This window comes from Megalobrama amblycephala, linkage group LG12 (assembly GCF_018812025.1).
Source record: "Megalobrama amblycephala isolate DHTTF-2021 linkage group LG12, ASM1881202v1, whole genome shotgun sequence".
NCBI lineage: Eukaryota > Metazoa > Chordata > Actinopteri > Cypriniformes > Xenocyprididae > Megalobrama > Megalobrama amblycephala.
Window position 1 is genome coordinate 38,154,133 of NC_063055.1, and position 19,166 is coordinate 38,173,298.

At 36.6% G+C, this 19,166-nt stretch overlaps 1 protein-coding gene across 1 annotated transcript; it reads right to left on the reverse strand.

Annotated features, from left to right (window-relative positions):
* Nucleotides 1-7,584: 7,584 nt before the first annotated feature.
* fgf17 (fibroblast growth factor 17) lies at nucleotides 7,585-14,932 on the reverse strand. Its single transcript, XM_048209792.1, has 5 exons — nucleotides 13,685-14,932; nucleotides 13,245-13,281; nucleotides 12,552-12,732; nucleotides 11,848-11,954; nucleotides 7,585-8,367 (listed from the first exon to the last, which is right to left on the reverse strand). Exons 1-5 carry the CDS (start codon nucleotides 13,714-13,716, stop codon nucleotides 8,077-8,079), a joined length of 648 nt encoding a protein of 215 aa, XP_048065749.1. The 5' UTR covers nucleotides 13,717-14,932; the 3' UTR covers nucleotides 7,585-8,076.
* Between the last annotated feature and the right edge of the window lie 4,234 nt (nucleotides 14,933-19,166).

Consider the following 19,166-nt stretch of genomic DNA (forward strand, 5'->3'; position numbering starts at 1 on the left):
TTCTGCCAAGGGTTTGCAAACTTTTGTGCTCAACTGCACAATAACTCATTGCAGCTGTCATAATGTAACAGGAAGAGGAACTGTTTTTTGCTGAACAAGCAATCCTGACATGAATGAGACTCTGTTGCCTCTCAGACACCAGTACATGCATTGCCTGTAACATTATTGACCAGAATAGATGCACTGAGCTCTAGCCATCACCTTCCCTATATGATCTTCTTCCAGCACATAAATGGCTACTTTTTTCAGTCAATTTTCCAGATTCAAATAGAAATAAATGTATTAATTTCAATTCAAAATGGCAACTTGGTCCATTTTTATGTATATTTACATGCCCTATATGGGCTATCTATTGTCATTGGTCATTTGAAATTAAAGTTTTCAGTACTTTTACTTTCAAAACTTTTATTGAAGCTGGTAAAACAGTCCAGTCTGGAGTTCTTTCTAAACTTTCTAAAGATGAATACATTAATAAACGATTACCCAAATGTACATCAGTGTTGCTATTTGGTAAAAACTATAGGCCAGTCCAGTCAGACTCAAAAGGAGAAAGCAGAAAAGACTCTATTATTCTGAAAACCAAAGGATGATGCCGTTATATCAGTTGAAATGTAATGACCAACAGATGTTTCGAGGGACTAATTGTGTTTTGCTTTAATAACTTGTCACCATGTGGTGTATGCAAAATTATTTGTATTCAAATGTATTCAATTTATCCTTTAGATTGATGTCTTTCATTTTTTTTTATTATTTTTTATAATTTAATTGAATCCATTATAGAGATTTTGGTAGGCCAATGTGTTAACTGAAATAGCTTTTGTTGAATAAAAACAGGATTGAGTGACTTAAGCCCTGTTCGTACGGGATTAGTGCAATGTAAATATTCCGTCATCTCTTGTTTAAAAGTAGTTTATCAAGTGTGGAGGCGCTCAAAGAAGCTTTCAGTTGAGTTCTGGTTGGGTGACAAGTCTGTGGCAATCCTCAAGTGTTTTCCGCATGCTATTCATTTACGCAGATTTTGTGCTCACACAGAGTGTGCACATAACGCCACCTCAGTACTGTAATGGAAGTGAATGGAAGCTCAGTGAATTCAAGCGTGGTACTGTGATAGGTTGCACCTGTGCAATAATTTCCTCACTACTAAATATTCCACGGTCAGCTGTTAGTGGTATCATAACAAAGTGGAAGCAATTGGGAACAACAGCAACTCACCACAAAGTGTTTGGCCACGTAAAATCACAGAGCGGGGTCAGCGCATGCTGAGACACACAGTGTGCAGAAGTCGCCAACTGTCTGCAGAGTCAATAGCTACAGACCTCCAGACTTCATGTGGCCTTCAGATTAGCTCAAGAACAGTGCGTAGAGAGCTTCATGGAATGAGTTTCCATGGCCGAGCAGCTGCAATCAAGCTTTACATCACCAAGTGCAATGCAAAGCGTCAGATGCAGTGGTGTAAAGCACGCCGCCACTGGACTCTAGAGCAGTGGAGACGTGTTCTCTGGAGTGACCAATCACGCTTCTCTGTCTGGCAATCCGATGGACAAGTCTGGGTTTGGCGGTTGCCAGGAGAACGGTACTTGCCTGACTGCATTGTGCCGAGTGTAAAGTTTGGTGGAGGGGGATTATGGTGTGGGGTTGTTTTTCAGGGGTTGGGCTTGAACCCTTAGTTCCAGTGAAAGGATCTCTTAATGCTTCAGCATACCAAGACATTTTGGACAATTTCATGATCCCAACTTTGTGGGATTAGTTTGGGGATGACCCCTTCCTGTTCCAACATGATGCACACCAGTGCACAAAGCAAGGTCCATAAAGACATGGATGAGCGAGTTTGGTGTGGAGGAACTTGAGTCCTGACCTCAACCCGACAGAACACCTTTGGGATGAATTAGAGCGGAGACTGTGAGCCAGGCCTTCTCGCCAACATCACTGCCTGACCTCACAAATGCACTTCTAGAAGAATGGTCAAAAATTCCCATAAACACACTCCTAAACCTTGTGGAAAGCCTTCCCAGAAGAATTGAAGCTGTTATAGCTGCAAAGGGTGGGCCAACTCCATATTAAACCCTACAGATTAAGAATGGGATGTCATTAAAGTTCATGTGCACGTAAAGGCAGGCGTCCCAAAACTTTTGGCAGTAATAGTGATATATATATATATATATATATATATATATATATATATATATATATATATATATGAAGAGTTCAGATGCAAAAGCCTATAAGTGCCGTCTGAAATTTTCTTCTAAAATGAGCATTTTTATCAAGCTCGTATGTTTAGGTTCAGTAATTTCACTTTAATTGCAATTAATAGGTCATTTTCATTGCCATTAAAGTGAATTAACTGAACATAAACATGCAAGCTTGATAAAAATGCTAATTTTAGAAGAATATTTTGGATGGCACTTAGAGGCTTTTGCATCTGAACTCTTCATATATATATATATATATATATATATATATATATATATATATACACATATATATATTGTCCATTAATATAACAGATGTCCTGTGGTAAAATTACATTATTCCATCTTCCCTTCTAATCCTGTCAGAATAGGACTTAAGTTAAACAAAGTTAAAGTTTTGATTTAATTAAAAGAAAGAATCTTTTTGTTTTTAGTTGTGACATTTTACTATACGTCACACTGATATATTTGTGAGGATTATCTGCAAAGCTGCAAAGAAGAACTTGCTTTATTCAAATAAAATGAGGAACTGCTGTTGTCAACCAGAAGAGACTCCTAAAATTACTAAAAAAGGAAAAGCAGGACAGATTTCTCAGTACAATTGTGATGATAATTTATGTGACGTCAGTTTGATCTATTCTGTTCTCTGAGTGTTCAGTTCACAGAGGAGACTACAACTGTCCCAACACAAATGGGAGCGAATCACTGTGTGTGCAAGTGGGGGAAACAGACTCAAGCTCACCCTTGAAAGAGGAACTGACAATAACAAAGAGCTCATGCAGAAGCGAGAAAGGAAACAAGCTGTCATGAGATGCAGAGAGAGAGAGTCAAACTCCTACTGTATGCTCCACCAGCTCTTCATCACAGACTGACAGATCAACACACTGGATGAAGAGAGACTAAAACACGCTCAAATGACTGATGATATGAGTGTGGGACTTCCATCTCTTCCCTGCATATACAATGATCACTACAGAGAAATTTGATTTGTCATCATAACTTACAACTTAGTCATTCACTGGTCTCTTTATTTTGTTAAACTAACAGCACTCTTCTTTCAGTAGGCACCAGTCCTATATGAAACAGAAAATAAGTGTTTGCTTGACTCTCTGATCAGTTAATACTGGGACTGGACTCAGCTATAGGGGACATTGCATTTACAAACTAGGAGTAATGTTGTGCATGTTCTCTTAAATAGAATATGGATGGTGAAGCCATATACATATGCCGGTCAAAAGTTTGGACACATTACTTGTCATGATTTTTAATCTCTTCTGCTCATCAAGGCTGCATTTATTTGATCAAAAATACAGTAAAAACAGTGATATTGTGAAATATTTTTACATTTGAAAATAGCTGTTTTCTATGTGAATATTTTTTTGTGATGTAATTTATTTCTGTGATCAAAGCTGAATTTTCAGCATCATTACTCCAGTCTTCAGTGTCACATGATCCTTCAGAAATCATTCTGATATGATGATTTATTATCAGTGTTGAAAACAGCTGTGATGCTTAATATTATTTTATAACCTGTGATGCTTTTTTCAGAATTCATTGATGAATAAAAAGTTAAAATAGAACAGCATTTATTTAAAATAGAAATATCTTCTAACAATGTCTTTTCTATCACTTTTTATCAATTTAACACATCCGTGCTGAATAAAAGTGTTAATTTCTTTAAAAAAAAGAAAAGAAAAAAAAGACTGACCCCAAACTTGTGAACAGTAGTGTATAATGATACAAAAGATTTCTATTTTAATTAAATGCTGTTCTTCTGAACTATCTATTCATCTATTGTAGTGATATGATTAACTACTGCCCCCTAGCGGGGGAGTGAGGAGTGACAGACCGCCTCACCTGGTTTGTTTAGCACAAACATTGCACAAATATCCCTCCTAGTGCAACACTATTCATATTAAAATGTATCACAGTTTCCACAAAAATATGAAGCTGTTGTTTTCATTGAAAATAATCATAAATGTTTCTTGAGCATCAAATCATCATATCAGAATGATTTCTGAAGGATCATGTGACACAGTAATATTGTGAAATATTATTCCAAATTAAAACAGCTGTTTTCTATGTCAATATACAGTAAAGTGTAATTTATTCCTGTGATCAAAGCTGAATTTTCAGCATCATTACTTCAGTCTTCAGTGTCACATGATCCTTCAGAAATCATTCTAATATGATGATTTGCTGCTCAAGAAACATTTATGATTATTATCAATGTTGAAAACAGTTATTTACATTTTTATTTAATGATGCTATGATGAATAGAAAGTTCAAAAGAACAGCATTTGTCTGAAATCTAAATCTTTTGTAACATTAAACACTACCGTTCAAAAGTTTGGGGTCAGTAAGAATTTTAATTTTATTTTTTGGGGGATAGAAATAAAATTAATCAATACTTTTATTCATCAAGGATGAGTTAAACTGATCAAAAGTGGCAGTAAAGACAATTATAATGTTAGAAAATATTCTATTTTAAATAAATGCTGTTCTTTTGAACTTTCTATTCATCGAAGAATTTTGAAAAAAAAATTGTACACAACCGTTTTCAACATTGATAATAATAATAAATGTTTCTTGAGCATCAAATCATCATATCAGAATGATTTCTGAAGGATCATGTGACACTGAAGACTGGAGTAATAATGCTGAAAATTCAGCTTTGATCACAGGAATAAATTACATTTTTACTTATATTCACATAGAAAACAGCTGTTTTAAATTGTAATAATATTTTTCAATATTACTGTATTTAATCAAAATGCAGCCTTGGTGAGCAGATTCTTCTTAAAAAGATATTTTGACCAGTATGTTAATTCTAAAACAAACAAAATAATCAAATGCTTTCCTGGCACAGAGAGGAGTTCTATTAATTGCTAAATAAACAACATTTAGGCCTATATATAATACTCATATCTGCTTTTGTTGCCAGATTTATTACTTGGGATAATATTACAATTATATTGGTCTTTTCAGTGGATCAGAAGGCTTCAGCACTCATATCTGCTCTCAGCAGCTGCTCTGTGATTATACAGGCTAAACATTAAAGCTTATGAATATGACAAGCCTGATGAAATTAATTAAGTATGTTGATCTCATATAGATGTGTGCTATAGAAATAGCACCATCTGTCAGAATCACTACAGAAATCAGTGAAGGATAGTGGATATAGTCTCAGCTCACATGATTTTGTTGAAAATGACAAATGCAGGATTACATAAACAGATGGCCATAAATAAAGAGAGATTGCACTATGTGGGAAAAGATTTTAACAACTACATCTGCTGCAGTGTTGCTTCCAGAGCAATATATATGATGAGTCATGGCTTTAATTTCAACATATAAACTAGTAGACCTATACAGGATTTAGGAAATTACAGAGAAAACCACATGTCAAAGTCACCCATGTGAAGACAGCAGGACATGATGATGTTACTGATGATCCATGTCTTTACTTTAAGAGCACACTAAACGTATGTAATGAACTCTATGTGCAGAGTCTGTATGGGATCAAATTAGAATCAAAATCATTAACAAATGAACTTGATAAATGTTGCAGACATGTTTTATTATCCACAACCAAATGCCTTTCAACTTGCGTGTATAAAATTCTGAATTAAATGAATGTGCAGCAATTAGTAAATTTTTGTAAATACAAATGTTTTCTGTTGTATTAGTGTATCATAATTTGCGCATGTAACAAAGAAGATGGATCAGGTGACACGCATGCATTCACTGACGTCTTTTCCGAGTCGATCTTGTTTGATTCATTTGGATTTTGAGACTTTTCTTTTTTTGAGACTTTTTTCACAACCCACACACAAACACCTACCAATGAATAAGCCTTGTGCTAATTATTAATGTGTGCACATCTGTCAGACAAAGTGTGTGTTACTACATTTAAAGGGTTAGTTCACCCAAAAATGAAATTTCTGTCATTTATTACTCACCCTCATGTCGTTCCACACCCGTAAGACCGTCGTTCATCTTCAGAACTCAAATTAAGATATTTTTGATGAAATCCGATGGCTCAGTGAGGCCTGCATAGCCAGCAATGACATTTCCTCTCTCAAGATCCATTAATGTACTAAAAACATATTTGAAAAAGTTCATGTGAGTACAGTGGTTCAATATTAATATTATAAAGCGACAAGAATACTTCTTGTGCGCCAATAATGACTTTTCAACAGTATCTATATGGGCTGATTTCAAAACACTGCATCATGAAGCTTCAGAGCTTTATGAATCTTTTGTTTCGAATCAGTGATTCGGATCTCCTATCAAATGGCTAAACTGCTGAAATCAGGTGACTTTGGCGCTCCGATTCACTGATTCGATTCATAAAGCTCTGTTTTGAAATCGGCCCATATAGATATTGCTGAAAAGTTGTTATTTTGTTTTTTAGCGCACAAAAATATTCTCATAGCTTTACAATATTAAGATTGAACCACTGTACTCACATGAACTTTTTCAAATATGTTTTTAGTACATTAATGGATCTTGAGAGAGGAAATGTCATTGCTGGCTATGCAGGCCTCACTGAGCCATCGGATTTCATCAAAAATATCTTAATTTGTGTTCTGAAGATGAACGAAGGTCTTACGGGTGTGGAACGACATGAGGGTGAGTCATTAATGACATAATTTTCACTTGTGTGTGCAAATTCCAGAGCTACATGAATGTGCAGCTTTTGTACAAATAGAGACGTATACAAAACTTCGATTTTGTATTAATGTAGGTCAGAATTTGTGCATGCAACAAGGAGGATGTGCATTTGTGGATCCGTACAAATTGCATGCATTTGTTAATCATTTTGAGTCTAATTTCATCCCATAAGTCTGACACCAGAGCAGCACAGGCTGAAGATCAGGTGTGCATGATGCTCTTTCACAGTCTGAACTCTCGAATGTCTGCAGTGGCAGTAACAGGACTGCAGGTGGCAGCAGAGAATATATGTTCAAATATAATGATCAAGCAGCATCATTACTCCAGTCTTCAGAGTCACATGATCCTTCAGAAATCATTCTAATATGCTGCATGTATTATATCAAAAATACAGTAAAAATTGTGAAATATTATTATAATTTTAAAAAGCTGTTGTCTATGTGAGTGTATTGTAAAATGTAATTTATTCCTGTGATCAAAGCTGAATTTTCAGCATCATTACTCCAGTCTTCAGTGTCACATGATCCTTCAGAAATCATTCCAATATGATGATTTGATGCTCAAGAAACATTTATGGTTATTATCAATGTTGAAAACAGTTGTGCTGCTTCAAACCATGATAAATATATATATTTTTACTGAATTCCTTGATGAATAGTAAGTTCAAAAGAACAGATGTTCAAAAATGTATTTTATTATAGCGATTTATTTAAAATAGGAATCTTTTGAAACATTATGTCTTTACAAAAATCAATATAATGCATCTTTGCTGAATAAAAAGTATTAATTTCTTTCTGAGCCCTGCTGCTACTTCTCATTTGTTGCTAAAAGTACAGGAACAGTTAGCAAGCAATTGATGAGAATCAGCCGGAGATGAGCATGAGGTATAATGTAAAACCGATGTCGATTCATTTCATTTTACATTTATATTCCCCTTAAAGGGAAATGGCTCTTTTATTGTGTTTTTACTATTGAGCATATTGTCTTAAAGTCTTTACAAAATGCTCACACAACACACATACAAATACCAGCTTATTAAATATATACATTCTCTTTTACCATATTTACAAGTCACCCTTTACAATGAGCATCCGTTCAGTGTTGTTGGCTTCATCAAGTCCATTAAGTACGAAAATATATAAAAATAAAGCTGCCTCTTCTTAGTATTAACAGGAAAATAGTCTGTGAGTTTGCGGAAGTGTTGGTGTTAGGAAGCGGAGTGGGCTTTTCTGTTGCGTTTAGCCCGTCGGGTCGGAGGGAAGCTGATGAACTCAAAGTGTTTGGGTTGGTCCGAGTTGGGGAAGGGAAGAGGACCTTTGTGGAGGCGCTTGATGAAGTGAACTTCCCGCTGGTTCTCCCTGGTTTTGGAAGCCTTGATGGGCCGACCCTTTCTGCTGAAGGCCACGTACCAGCCTTCATATTTAGCGTTCTGGAAGGCAGTGTAGTTGTTCTCCAGAACGATCTCTGTGAAGATGCAGTCCCTTCCCCTGCCATTAGGCTGTGATAAAGAGACAAGAAGTCACATGTTATTTCACAGAACTTTAAAGTCACCATGAAACCAAAATGGGCAATTCTTGTTTGTTTTTTCATGGAATATTGCAGTATTTATTTAAATGATTTATCCGTTCACATCATCATTATTATTATTTTTAATTCATGTGCCTATCAGATTATCTTCCCCTCCCTCTTGCAGCATGATGATGAGGGCGGGGCAACCTGTCACTCACATGAGATCCACCAATAGCAAACCACAACCATCCAATCAATTCCCCACAGACAAAATCAAGCCATGTGTTCTTGTTCCAATTTTGATCATTTGTATTATATATAATTCAGTAATTATAGTATTTATTAAAAGACTTTGATTTGGAATATATATCTATATATTTGTGTGGTGTGTATCTGTGCTGTAGTGATGTGAATATTTATAGCCTATTCTGAGATGTGTATTTTTACAAGCTTTGTTTTATGTTTCACTAATCTCAACTGATACGACAGAGGTCTTCCCTTGTGAAAAAGAAGTACACTTTAGCATACTTTTAAAATGCACACTCATTATAAATAATATAGCCTACTTTAAAAGATTATACGTAAGTCTGACCGAACTTTTCAGACACTTAGTTGCATGTTATTTGCAATTACATTAAAATGTATTAGACTGTGGAAAATAAAAATGGAAAATGTACTGGTAATTTTCAGGCAAGACATTATCCTGCAATTTTATGGAAATTTCTCTTAACTCTACAACAAATGCATAATTCAAAATACAGGTAAAACACCTGTAAAAAACCAATATGGAAAATTCCTTCATATTTATACAGTACTTTGTGCTCTATTTTTATGGCTTTTTTTTTTTACAGTGCATAGTTTAAATTTATATTTAATTCAATTACTTGAAGAGTGCTTTTTATCCTACTTAAATCAATCTCTTTATGTGTAATATATATATATATATATATATATATATATATATATATATATATATATATATATTATAATAATTACTACATAATTACTTCTGTTGTCATTGAAATACAGTATAGTTAAAGTGTAGCTGAATGTACCAACAAGCGTAAATAAAATTGAAAGTCATTTCTATTGAAACTAGTATGGCATGCATTTAAATATAATTGTAATTACACATTTGTAATGATGAAGTTGCAGTTTAGTAGATTTAAATAAGCTAAAATTATAATCAAGTGCTTTATGTGCTTTAGTATGTTAGTCAGCACATCAAAATAGGTATTCTTTAAAGCATGATGACAAGATTATTAAAACAGGAAAGTAAAACTTTTCATTTGACATAATTACAAAGTGCATTTTTACTCAAGTTTAAGTTACTTAAGTGTGTTAAGAAACATCTGCAAGTACAGATTTATATATATATATATATATATATATATATATATACATTTATGTACAATGAAGCGCACTAATTGTTAACAAGGGTTGGACTTCATACTGACAGCTATCAGTATGGATGTCTGAAGTTTTTGTTAATTATCTCAGTTAAACTTCATGTCACTGCTGGTCATGGAGAATAAAACATCTTTTATTATTGACATGACAGACTTTGTTTCACTACTAATCCCAAACTTCCAAAAGGAATTCAAAGTGTTTTTAAATGGCTTGTATCTTATGTAAGCAAGCCTCCGGCAGTCGAACACTCATTGTCTGTGCCCTCATCTCTCAACACCGCTCAGGGCCGCCCTGATGCTCTCACTGTCTCCAGCTAGTTGTCCCAGAACTTTGTCTCATGGCAGATCCATAGACATTTTTTCCACTTCCGTGAAGGAAGATGTGGCCTGACATCTGACTAAACACAGAATGGGTGTGAAAGCCGTTTCCTCTACAGCCTGGCAGTCGAGTCTCAGGCTGACGTACGCTGATCTTCGATGCCGTTCACACTGTCTAGCTGCTGATCTACATGTCCTGCTCTGCTTCACCCGTCCCAGCGTTTCCAGGGATTTTTGCATTGAAAAGAGCAGCTTTGGCATTTTGATAACTCTTTTTGTATTTCACAGGAAAGCGTCATAAGAGTTTGGAGCGACGTGAGGGTGGGCAGATAGGGACAGATTTGTATATTAAAGGGGTGGTTGATTATGATTTGACTTTTTTAACTTTAGTTAGTATATAATGTTGCTGTTTGAGCATAAACAACATCTGCAAAGTTACGACGCTCAATGCAAAGGAGATATTTTCTTTAACAGTGACTTTAAGGACTACAACAAACGGCTGGTAGGGACTACAACGAGCTTCCTCCCGGGTTAGTGACATCACTAACCCTAAAATTTACATAAACTCCGCCCCCGAGAACACTCAGCAAAGGGGGTGTGGCCATGTAATTGCAAAACAGTACTTAACACAAATGCAATAGCATGTCATAAAAGCAAGATGACAGCAAAAGTTATAACCGTAATTAAACTAAACTACACCTGTTCTATCTTCATGCAGCATACACACTCTGGGGACATCAGAGACTTATTTTACGTCTTGTAAAAGTGCCATTATATGACCCCTTTAACTAGTCTTTCCCCCCATATTATTTCAAAACGAAAAACAAGATTATTTTGCTTGTTTTAAGCAACAAACTCACTTAATTTTGACTTATTATTTCTGAAAACAAGACAATAATTTTTACTTGTCTAGAAAATGCTTCTTGATTTAAGAATTTTTAGATATTTGGACTGGAAACAAGTCAAAAAAAAAAAGTAAGAAAAGCATTTGTACTGGCTAAAAGTGATGTCTGGCCTATAGGAAAATTAACATCTTCACCCTTTATTCAAATATTAAAAATTTTGTAAGCATATTGCGTAGTTTAAAAACATTTTTTGGCCAAGCTGTCATACAAAGAAATTATGAACACATGCAAAAACAAAATAAAACCAATGCAATATTAATAACTGATTATGTTGTTGTGAATGTTTACTTTTTCCTGTCAGCTTTTTGTTTTTAATGCATTTTTTTTTTTTTTTTTTGCATAGTAAAATCAAACCTGTAGCCAGTTATGCCAAATAATTTTGTCAGACAAGATATTTATCTGACAAAATTATTTGGCATAACTAACAGGTTTGATCTACTATGCAAAAAATGCATTAAAAAGTTTAGTGTTTTGTTCTTCCCTCATATTTAAATTACCTCAATATTTAAAAATCTAAAATATTTTCTTCATATTTTGATGGTTTAATGGAACTTGTAGGGTCATTAACAACAAATTTTCTCTCCGGGTGTCACTTACTGTATATCCAGGTGAAACGGCTTCTCGAACAAGAACAAATGTAGGGCGGGGCTTGATTTTGTCAGTAGGGAATTGATTGGATGCTTTTGTCGATCTCATGTTTTAGACAAACACTTTTAACCCAATCATGCAATTTCATTATCAAAGATCCATTTTTTGGGAAGTTCAAAATACATTTGCTCCAACAAAAATGAAATATATTTTCCAGAGAAATCTCCGAGCAAGATGATGAATACATACCTTGCCCACGAGTTTCCCCCTGCGGTTCATACAGAGGTATCTGCCGCTCTCTGCTCCTTTGATCCGAACACGACTTCCGAAGGTGTCCGTCTCCACGTAAAGTCTGGCTGTAATGCAGCACAAGTGTTAAACCAAACAAAATAGAACAGATTCAGCCATTTATCAACATTATATGTAAGGCTATATACCGAAATCAAAATGAAAACATTTTTGAGTGCAGTGTAAAAGTAATTCTACCTGACCTAAAGTCACTTTTCGTGATGTTAACAATGTAAATAAGCTGATCCAGTTACACACCGTTTATTATTATTATTTATGTTTATATGAAATAAATTATGGAAAGTAAGAAAGAAAGAAATGACAAGCAGTCAAAAAGCATTGAAGTGTGTAATGCATGTGATTTTAATTTAATGTATTAATCAATATTTTTAAGATCTCAAGTATATTTATAATTTAGTTATATGCATAGTGCAATATCATGATTTTCAAGACGACTCGAGTCAAATCAGTCTCATTTCCCCTTGCTGTTTGAAGCAAATTATCACATCCTAATCAACACAAAGGGGAAACGATTAAGCAAAGAAATGTCTTTTGAACTATCAGCAAGTCCCTTTTCAGCCAATAAACCAATCAGCCGCGAAAACAGCCCTATCTGCACCGAAACCTGACGTGAGTTAATTAGTGTGAATGAATGAGCGACTCACCGAAAGTGTTCCCGTCCTCGGCGGTGGCGCTCACTCTCTTGCCCTGGATCTGCACGTGTCGGCCGCTGGTTCGGCTGTACAGCTGGTAGACTCGAACCTGCCGCCGGCTCAGCTGGTCCGTCAGTGAGCCCTGTTCCCTCACATACTGCTTAAAATTAGGAGAAGGGTGATTCTTCTCCCCCTTTTCGATGCAAAGGGAAAATAAGATCACATGTATCTCTCTCTCTGTTGCTGGAATAGAAAACCTTCTTCGTTTTGTAAATGCCAGCAAGAGCACTGATCTAAATCTAGGTCTATATAACCAACGCTGCGCGACAGACAATGATTTAGGCTCATCTACTCTACTAGTGCAGTAGTTCTCAGATAGGGACCCGGGGCCCACTAGAGGGCCTCACCAACCTAAAATTATTTTAAACGAGGTACAATTAAGTACTAATCGATGCTGATTAGAATGTAGTTAACTAACTTTATTTAATATGCCCCACCAACACTATGTTATTGAAGAACCTACAGTTATTAAAACTTTTAATCGATTTTGAAGCATAGAAGGATCAAGTATCAAAGTCAAAAAGCTTGAGAACCCACTACAATATTTAAACTAAATGTTATTTCCATAAGCATGCAATTACATGAAACACTAAAGCTTAGTAGGCTGCCAAAAAACAAACAAAAGAAAATGTAATAAATATTTACCTGCGCGTGACACCACACCACGAAGAAATGAAAAGAGCTGCAAAGTAAAACAAAATGAAAGTGAGAAAAGTTGGTCAATATGCTAGATATATTAGCATTATATCATGCAATTTAAATCACATAATTTAAATACATAACACCCATAAAATAGTACTTCCCTAACGTTGCTTTCAGTTCAGCAAAAACGACTTATTATCAAAAAATTAAATAGAAAAGAAACATTTTCACTATATATGGTTCTTGAGTTGGTTGTATGGTTCTTTGGAGATTAAAACACCTTTCCGATGCACCAAAGCAAAACATTTCCAGAGAATTAGAAAGTTTTTTTTTTTTTTCAAAATCTAAAAATATTCTTCTATAGCATTAACCTCTAAAATATCTATCTGCAACCTTCAGTTTTAAGATTAAAGGTCTGTAAATCGCTAAATATCAATACTCACATGTACAAGCAGCGCTGATTTATTCCATACATTGTGTGAACGCAAAGTAATGTTGTATCCAGTGTTGTGCTGAATGATAATCCAGCTCGCTGTGATCTCCTGATTAAATGAGCGCAGTCAAATCCATACGCCAGTATAAAGACTGCGGGAGCGCTAGATCTTTAAAAGCCCCTCAGATGCGCGTCTCCGCAAACACATGCGCGGATAAATCCGATTAGGAAAAGACCGATCCACATACAGTCCAGAAGATTATGGAGTTCCATCATATGTTTGATAGCAGTCACAGAGTTTTCATTCTAATGGTGCTGTGTGCCCAGTGTGCTCTTGATGTTGTGTTGGCACTGTCACTCGTGGAGACGCGCAGTGCGCTCTGCGCGTCTGGATGCCTCACTGCGCCAGAGTGATAGACGTCAAGATCCCTCCCATGTGCGTTGCACCCCCTTTCCCCTTCAGAGACTCCTGCACTTAAGAAAAACCGAACATGTTCAAAAAAATTAACATGTGAAGGTGTTTCTAACATCTACAGTAGGCTATGTTAATAAATCGAATCACTAACTTCACCAAGAGACCATGTGACTATCCACATGGCACTCCACTCACAATCTACAGTTGTCTTATATGGTTCCTGGTGTCTCCCAGTTTCACCCAAGCTCCCATCTGACAGATGATTAATCTTTCCAAATGAACTCTGATGTATTCAGATCATCCTCTGTATTTAAAGCTTTGAGGTTCCCTCAGAAAGGGGTGTGCAGCCTGATGTTTGTTAGGGCCCATCTCAGTGTTGGTCTATCCCCATGAAGGGGCCGCGGCTCACACCTTTTGCTAACCTGGTAGCTCTAATGAGATAACAATGGCAGCCTTTAATCACAGGACTCCAGCGGGCTTTTGTTAGCTCCTGCAGAATCAACATCAAGCACTAACGATATAACGTCAACAGGATGCTCGCTTTCCGACGCATAGTTAAGTTGCATCACGGCAATTAGTGCTGTCTTGCAAGTGTGACCAGAGCCGCCACTTGGTTCCCTCAAATGAAAATTTGTGTGAACTTTTCCACCCCTGGAAGAGTGAAACTCAAGGATTAGCTATATACTGTAAATCAGTGTTTCTGGGTTTTGCTTCAGAACTCAGATTGGTTATCAAGTGGTGACCCAACCAAACCCATATTTAATTTAGTATGTCATGTATTTTTCTTTCATTTTTGTCTTTTGATCTGCCCATGTTAATTTGTCTAGTCAATATGGGCTAACATGTGAAAATACAAGTTTGATTGGATGCACCAAAGTTTGGGCCAAAATATGTTGAAGTGTGTATTTTATTGGATGCACACCATCAAAAACAGATGATATGGAAAGCATTTTCCTTTTCTTTTAAAAGTCAATGAGCCTATTTATTTTTTTTTTGCTATCCTATGCAACGTTTTTAAAATTTATTAGCGTTTTTTTATCTGCAACATGGATCATGACCCATCAGTTGAGAACCACTGCTGTGAGTATATTTATTTATAGAAAGTGTATAGAATTTTAGATGCTTCTATTTTATCACATCTAGGCCATATTTTTTAATAGTCTAACTTGTTGAATGCATTTTAATTTGTTAGCTGCCCATCTGACTAGGCAGGATGGACCGTGATGCAGAACCTGATTTCACCAAGTACAACATGTTTCTGGATCAACATCCCAATCAACCAATCATATTGAGGAACAAGTTTACAGTTTATGTCAAGTTTAGGTTTGCAACCAGGGTTAGGTGCTTTTACATCAGTGTTATTCACCTATCATTTCCCCTCCGATTTTAGGAATAACTTATGGGTAGGGTTAGGTTTAGGGGTAGAGATATGGTTAGAATTCAATTTTCAGACAGGAATGTTGTTCCAGGATCAACAAAATATGTTAACCCAGGAACGCGTCTAACTCAGGACGTGTGGATGGTGACAGACGTGGACGTGACTCTTGGCGTTTATTGCAAAGTGTTCTCCACCCATCAGTTTGTATTTTGCTAACGATAGGCAGATATTCAGGAGGGTGTGAATAGTTATTGGTGATAAAGACGAGTGAGACAGGTGTGTGTTTGATGTGAATGTAACTGGAGGACTGAATAAGTACATTCTCACAGCTCAAGTCTTTGTTCTAATCTAAATCTGGCAGGATTCTAAACTCTGCACATATTTTTCCACTGATATCCTATATTACATTTAATTTAATAATGAGTATTAGAGTTTCAAAATGTAATTAATTAGAATTTTATTATAATTTAGTCTGTTTTTTCCCTGCCATTGATTGTTTTTGTTGCTCATGGGCATGTCCAGACAGAACTTTGTTTCTGCACTAACTTTGGAAGGCGAAACCTTGGAATGGATTTTAAAGGGTCAGTTCACCCAAAAATCAAAGTTCTGTCATTAATTACTCACCCTCATGTCGCTCCAAACCCGCAATCCTTTGTTCATTTTCAGAACACAAATTAAGACATTTTTGATGAAATCCGAGGTTTTTTATCTCCCATAGAAAGCAACAAAATTACCACATTCAAGTTCCAGAAAAGTAGTAGATATCATTAAAATAGTCACTGTAACTGCAGAGGTTCAACCTTGATGAAGCGATTATTTCTGTGTTTGGTTGCATTGTGAGTATTTGCAGTGCGTTTCTGTATTTGGTTGTGTTGTGATTATTTGCAGTGCGTCTCTGTATTTGGTTGTGTTGTGAGTCTTTGCAGTGCGTTTCTGTATTTGGTTGTGTTGTGAGTCTTTGCAGTGCGTTTCTGTATTTGGTTGCATTGTGAGTGTTTGCAGTGCGTTTCTGTATTTGGTTTCGTTGTGAGTATTTGCAGTGCGTTTCTGTATTTGGTTGTGTTGTGAGTCTTTGCAGTGCGTTTCTGTATTTGGTTGCATTGTGAGTGTTTGCAGTGCGTTTCTGTATTTGGTTTCGTTGTGAGTATTTGCAGTGCGTTTCTGTATTTGGTTTCGTTGTGAGTATTTGCAGCGCGTTTCTGTATTTGGTTGTGTTGTGAGTCTTTGCAGTGCGTTTCTGTATTTGGTTGCATTGTGAGTATTTGCAGTGCGTTTCTGTATTTGGTTTCGTTCTGAGTATTTGCAGCGCGTTTCTGTATTTGGTTGTGTTGTGAGTATTTGCAGTGCGTTTCTGTATTTGGTTTCGTTCTGAGTCTTTGCAGTGCGTTTCTGTATTTGGTTGCATTGTGAGTATTTGCAGTGCGTTTCTGTATTTGGTTTCGTTCTGAGTATTTGCAGCGCGTTTCTGTATTTGGTTTCGTTGTGAGTATTTGCAGTGCGTTTCTGTATTTGGTTGTGTTGTGAGTCTTTGCAGTGCGTTTCTGTATTTGGTTGCATTGTGAGTGTTTGCAGTGCGTTTCTGTATTTGGTTTCGTTGTGAGTATTTGCAGTGCGTTTCTGTATTTGGTTTCGTTGTGAGTATTTGCAGCGCGTTTCTGTATTTGGTTGTGTTGTGAGTCTTTGCAGTGCGTTTCTGTATTTGGTTGCATTGTGAGTATTTGCAGTGCGTTTCTGTATTTGGTTTCGTTCTGAGTATTTGCAGCGCGTTTCTGTATTTGGTTGTGTTGTGAGTATTTGCAGTGCGTTTCTGTATTTGGTTTCATTGTGAGTATTTGCAGTGCGTTTCTGTATTTGGTTTCGTTGTGAGTATTTGCAGCGCGTTTCTGTATTTGGTTGTGTTGTGAGTATTTGCAGCACGTTTCTGTGTTTGGTTGTGTTGTGAGTATTTGCTGTGCGTTTCTGCATTTGGTTGTGTTGTGAGTGTTTGAAGTGTGTTTCTGTATTTGGTTGTGTTGTGAGTGTTTGAAGTGTGTTTCTGTATTTGGTTGCGTTGTGAGTGTTTGCAGTGCGTTTCTGTATTTGGTTGTGTTGTGAGTATTTGCAGCACGTTTCTGTGTTTGGTTGTGTTGTGAGTCTTTGCAGTGCGTTTCTGCATTTGGTTGTGTTGTGAGTATTTGCAGCACGTTTCTGTGTTTGGTTGTGTTGTGAGTCTTTGCAGTGCGTCTCTGTATTTGGTTGCATTGTGAGTATTTGCAGTGCGTTTCTGTGTTTGGTTGTGTTGTGAGTCTTTGCAGTGCGTCTCTGTATTTGGTTGCATTGTGAGTATTTGCAGTGCGTTTCTGTGTTTGGTTGTGTTGTGAGTCTTTACAGTGCATTTTTGTATTTGGTTGCGTTGTGAATATTTGCAACAAATTTCTGTATTTGGTTGTGTTGTGAGTATTTGCAATGTGTTTCTGTATTTGGTTGTGTTGTGAGTCTTTACAGTGCATTTTTGTATTTGGTTGCGTTGTGAATATTTGCAACAAATTTCTGTATTTGGTTGTGTTGTGAGTATTTGAAGTGCGTTTCTGTATTTGGTTGTGTTGTGAGTATTTGCAGTGCGTTTCCGCATTTGGTTGTGTTGTGAGTCTTTGCAGTGCATTTCTGTATTTGGTTGCATTGTTAGTATTTGCTGTGCATTTCTGCATTTGGTTGTGTTGTTAGTTTTTGCTGTGCGTTTCTGTATTTGGTTGTGTTGTGAGTATTTGCAGCACGTTTCTGTATTTGGTTGCATTCTTTACTTTAAACTTTAAAATGACACGGCAATCATTTTTGACACTATATTCAACAGCAACAACAGCTCATTCCATTTCACCATTTCTACGTCATTGCACATGTGCAGATCTTTCAAGTTTTGGTTTTAAATCAGATCACGTGTTAGATGTCCTATCGAAGGATTTAAACCACCCCATACAATCCGAATGAAATTTAAATCGGAATTGGCCAATTAATTCCGACTGACATGGTTACATGTGATTTTTTTATTCAGACTGCACTATCAGTCCGATTACAAAGAGATTATTAGGGTCCATGTAAATGCAGCTATTGTCCAGTCAAAGGAAGACAGATGTTTATTAAACTGTGATCTAACCCTTAGAACTGTTTGATATGTGCTGTACATTTAAACAGCCACACCCTGGTACACATAGAGACAAAGCAGCTCTTGGAAAAGCCTGAACTGAAGACCCACAGATGTAATTTGTGTGTGTGTGTGTGTGTGTGTGTGTGTGAATGCCAAGCATCAGAGGGCTTAAGCAGTGGATCTTCTCACCAGACCGGAATTCCGTCGGCCCCAGCAGGATGCCAAGGGTGTCGGCCACGTTTTTTTGGGAGCGGGCAGCTCAGAGCAAGAGGGATGTGATGTGTCCTAATGAAACACCACACGTCTAGCACCCCCCACTTTTTCCCCCTCCCCTGCTACACCCCCTTCAGTTTACGAAGTGGCGGTGAGATCTGAGGGCCTGAAACATGATCTTATTTATTCACATCTCCAGCTTTGCTGGTGCTACCTTTGCGATGGAAATAACCCAATGCAGAGTCTAGCAACCAACCACAGCCCCGGCCCAGAATATACCCACGGGTATCCCGTTAAATAAAGACTCGGAGATGCTGTAAAAAAACACAGATGACAAGTGGACGTGAGAGAGATCTTGTTTGGGT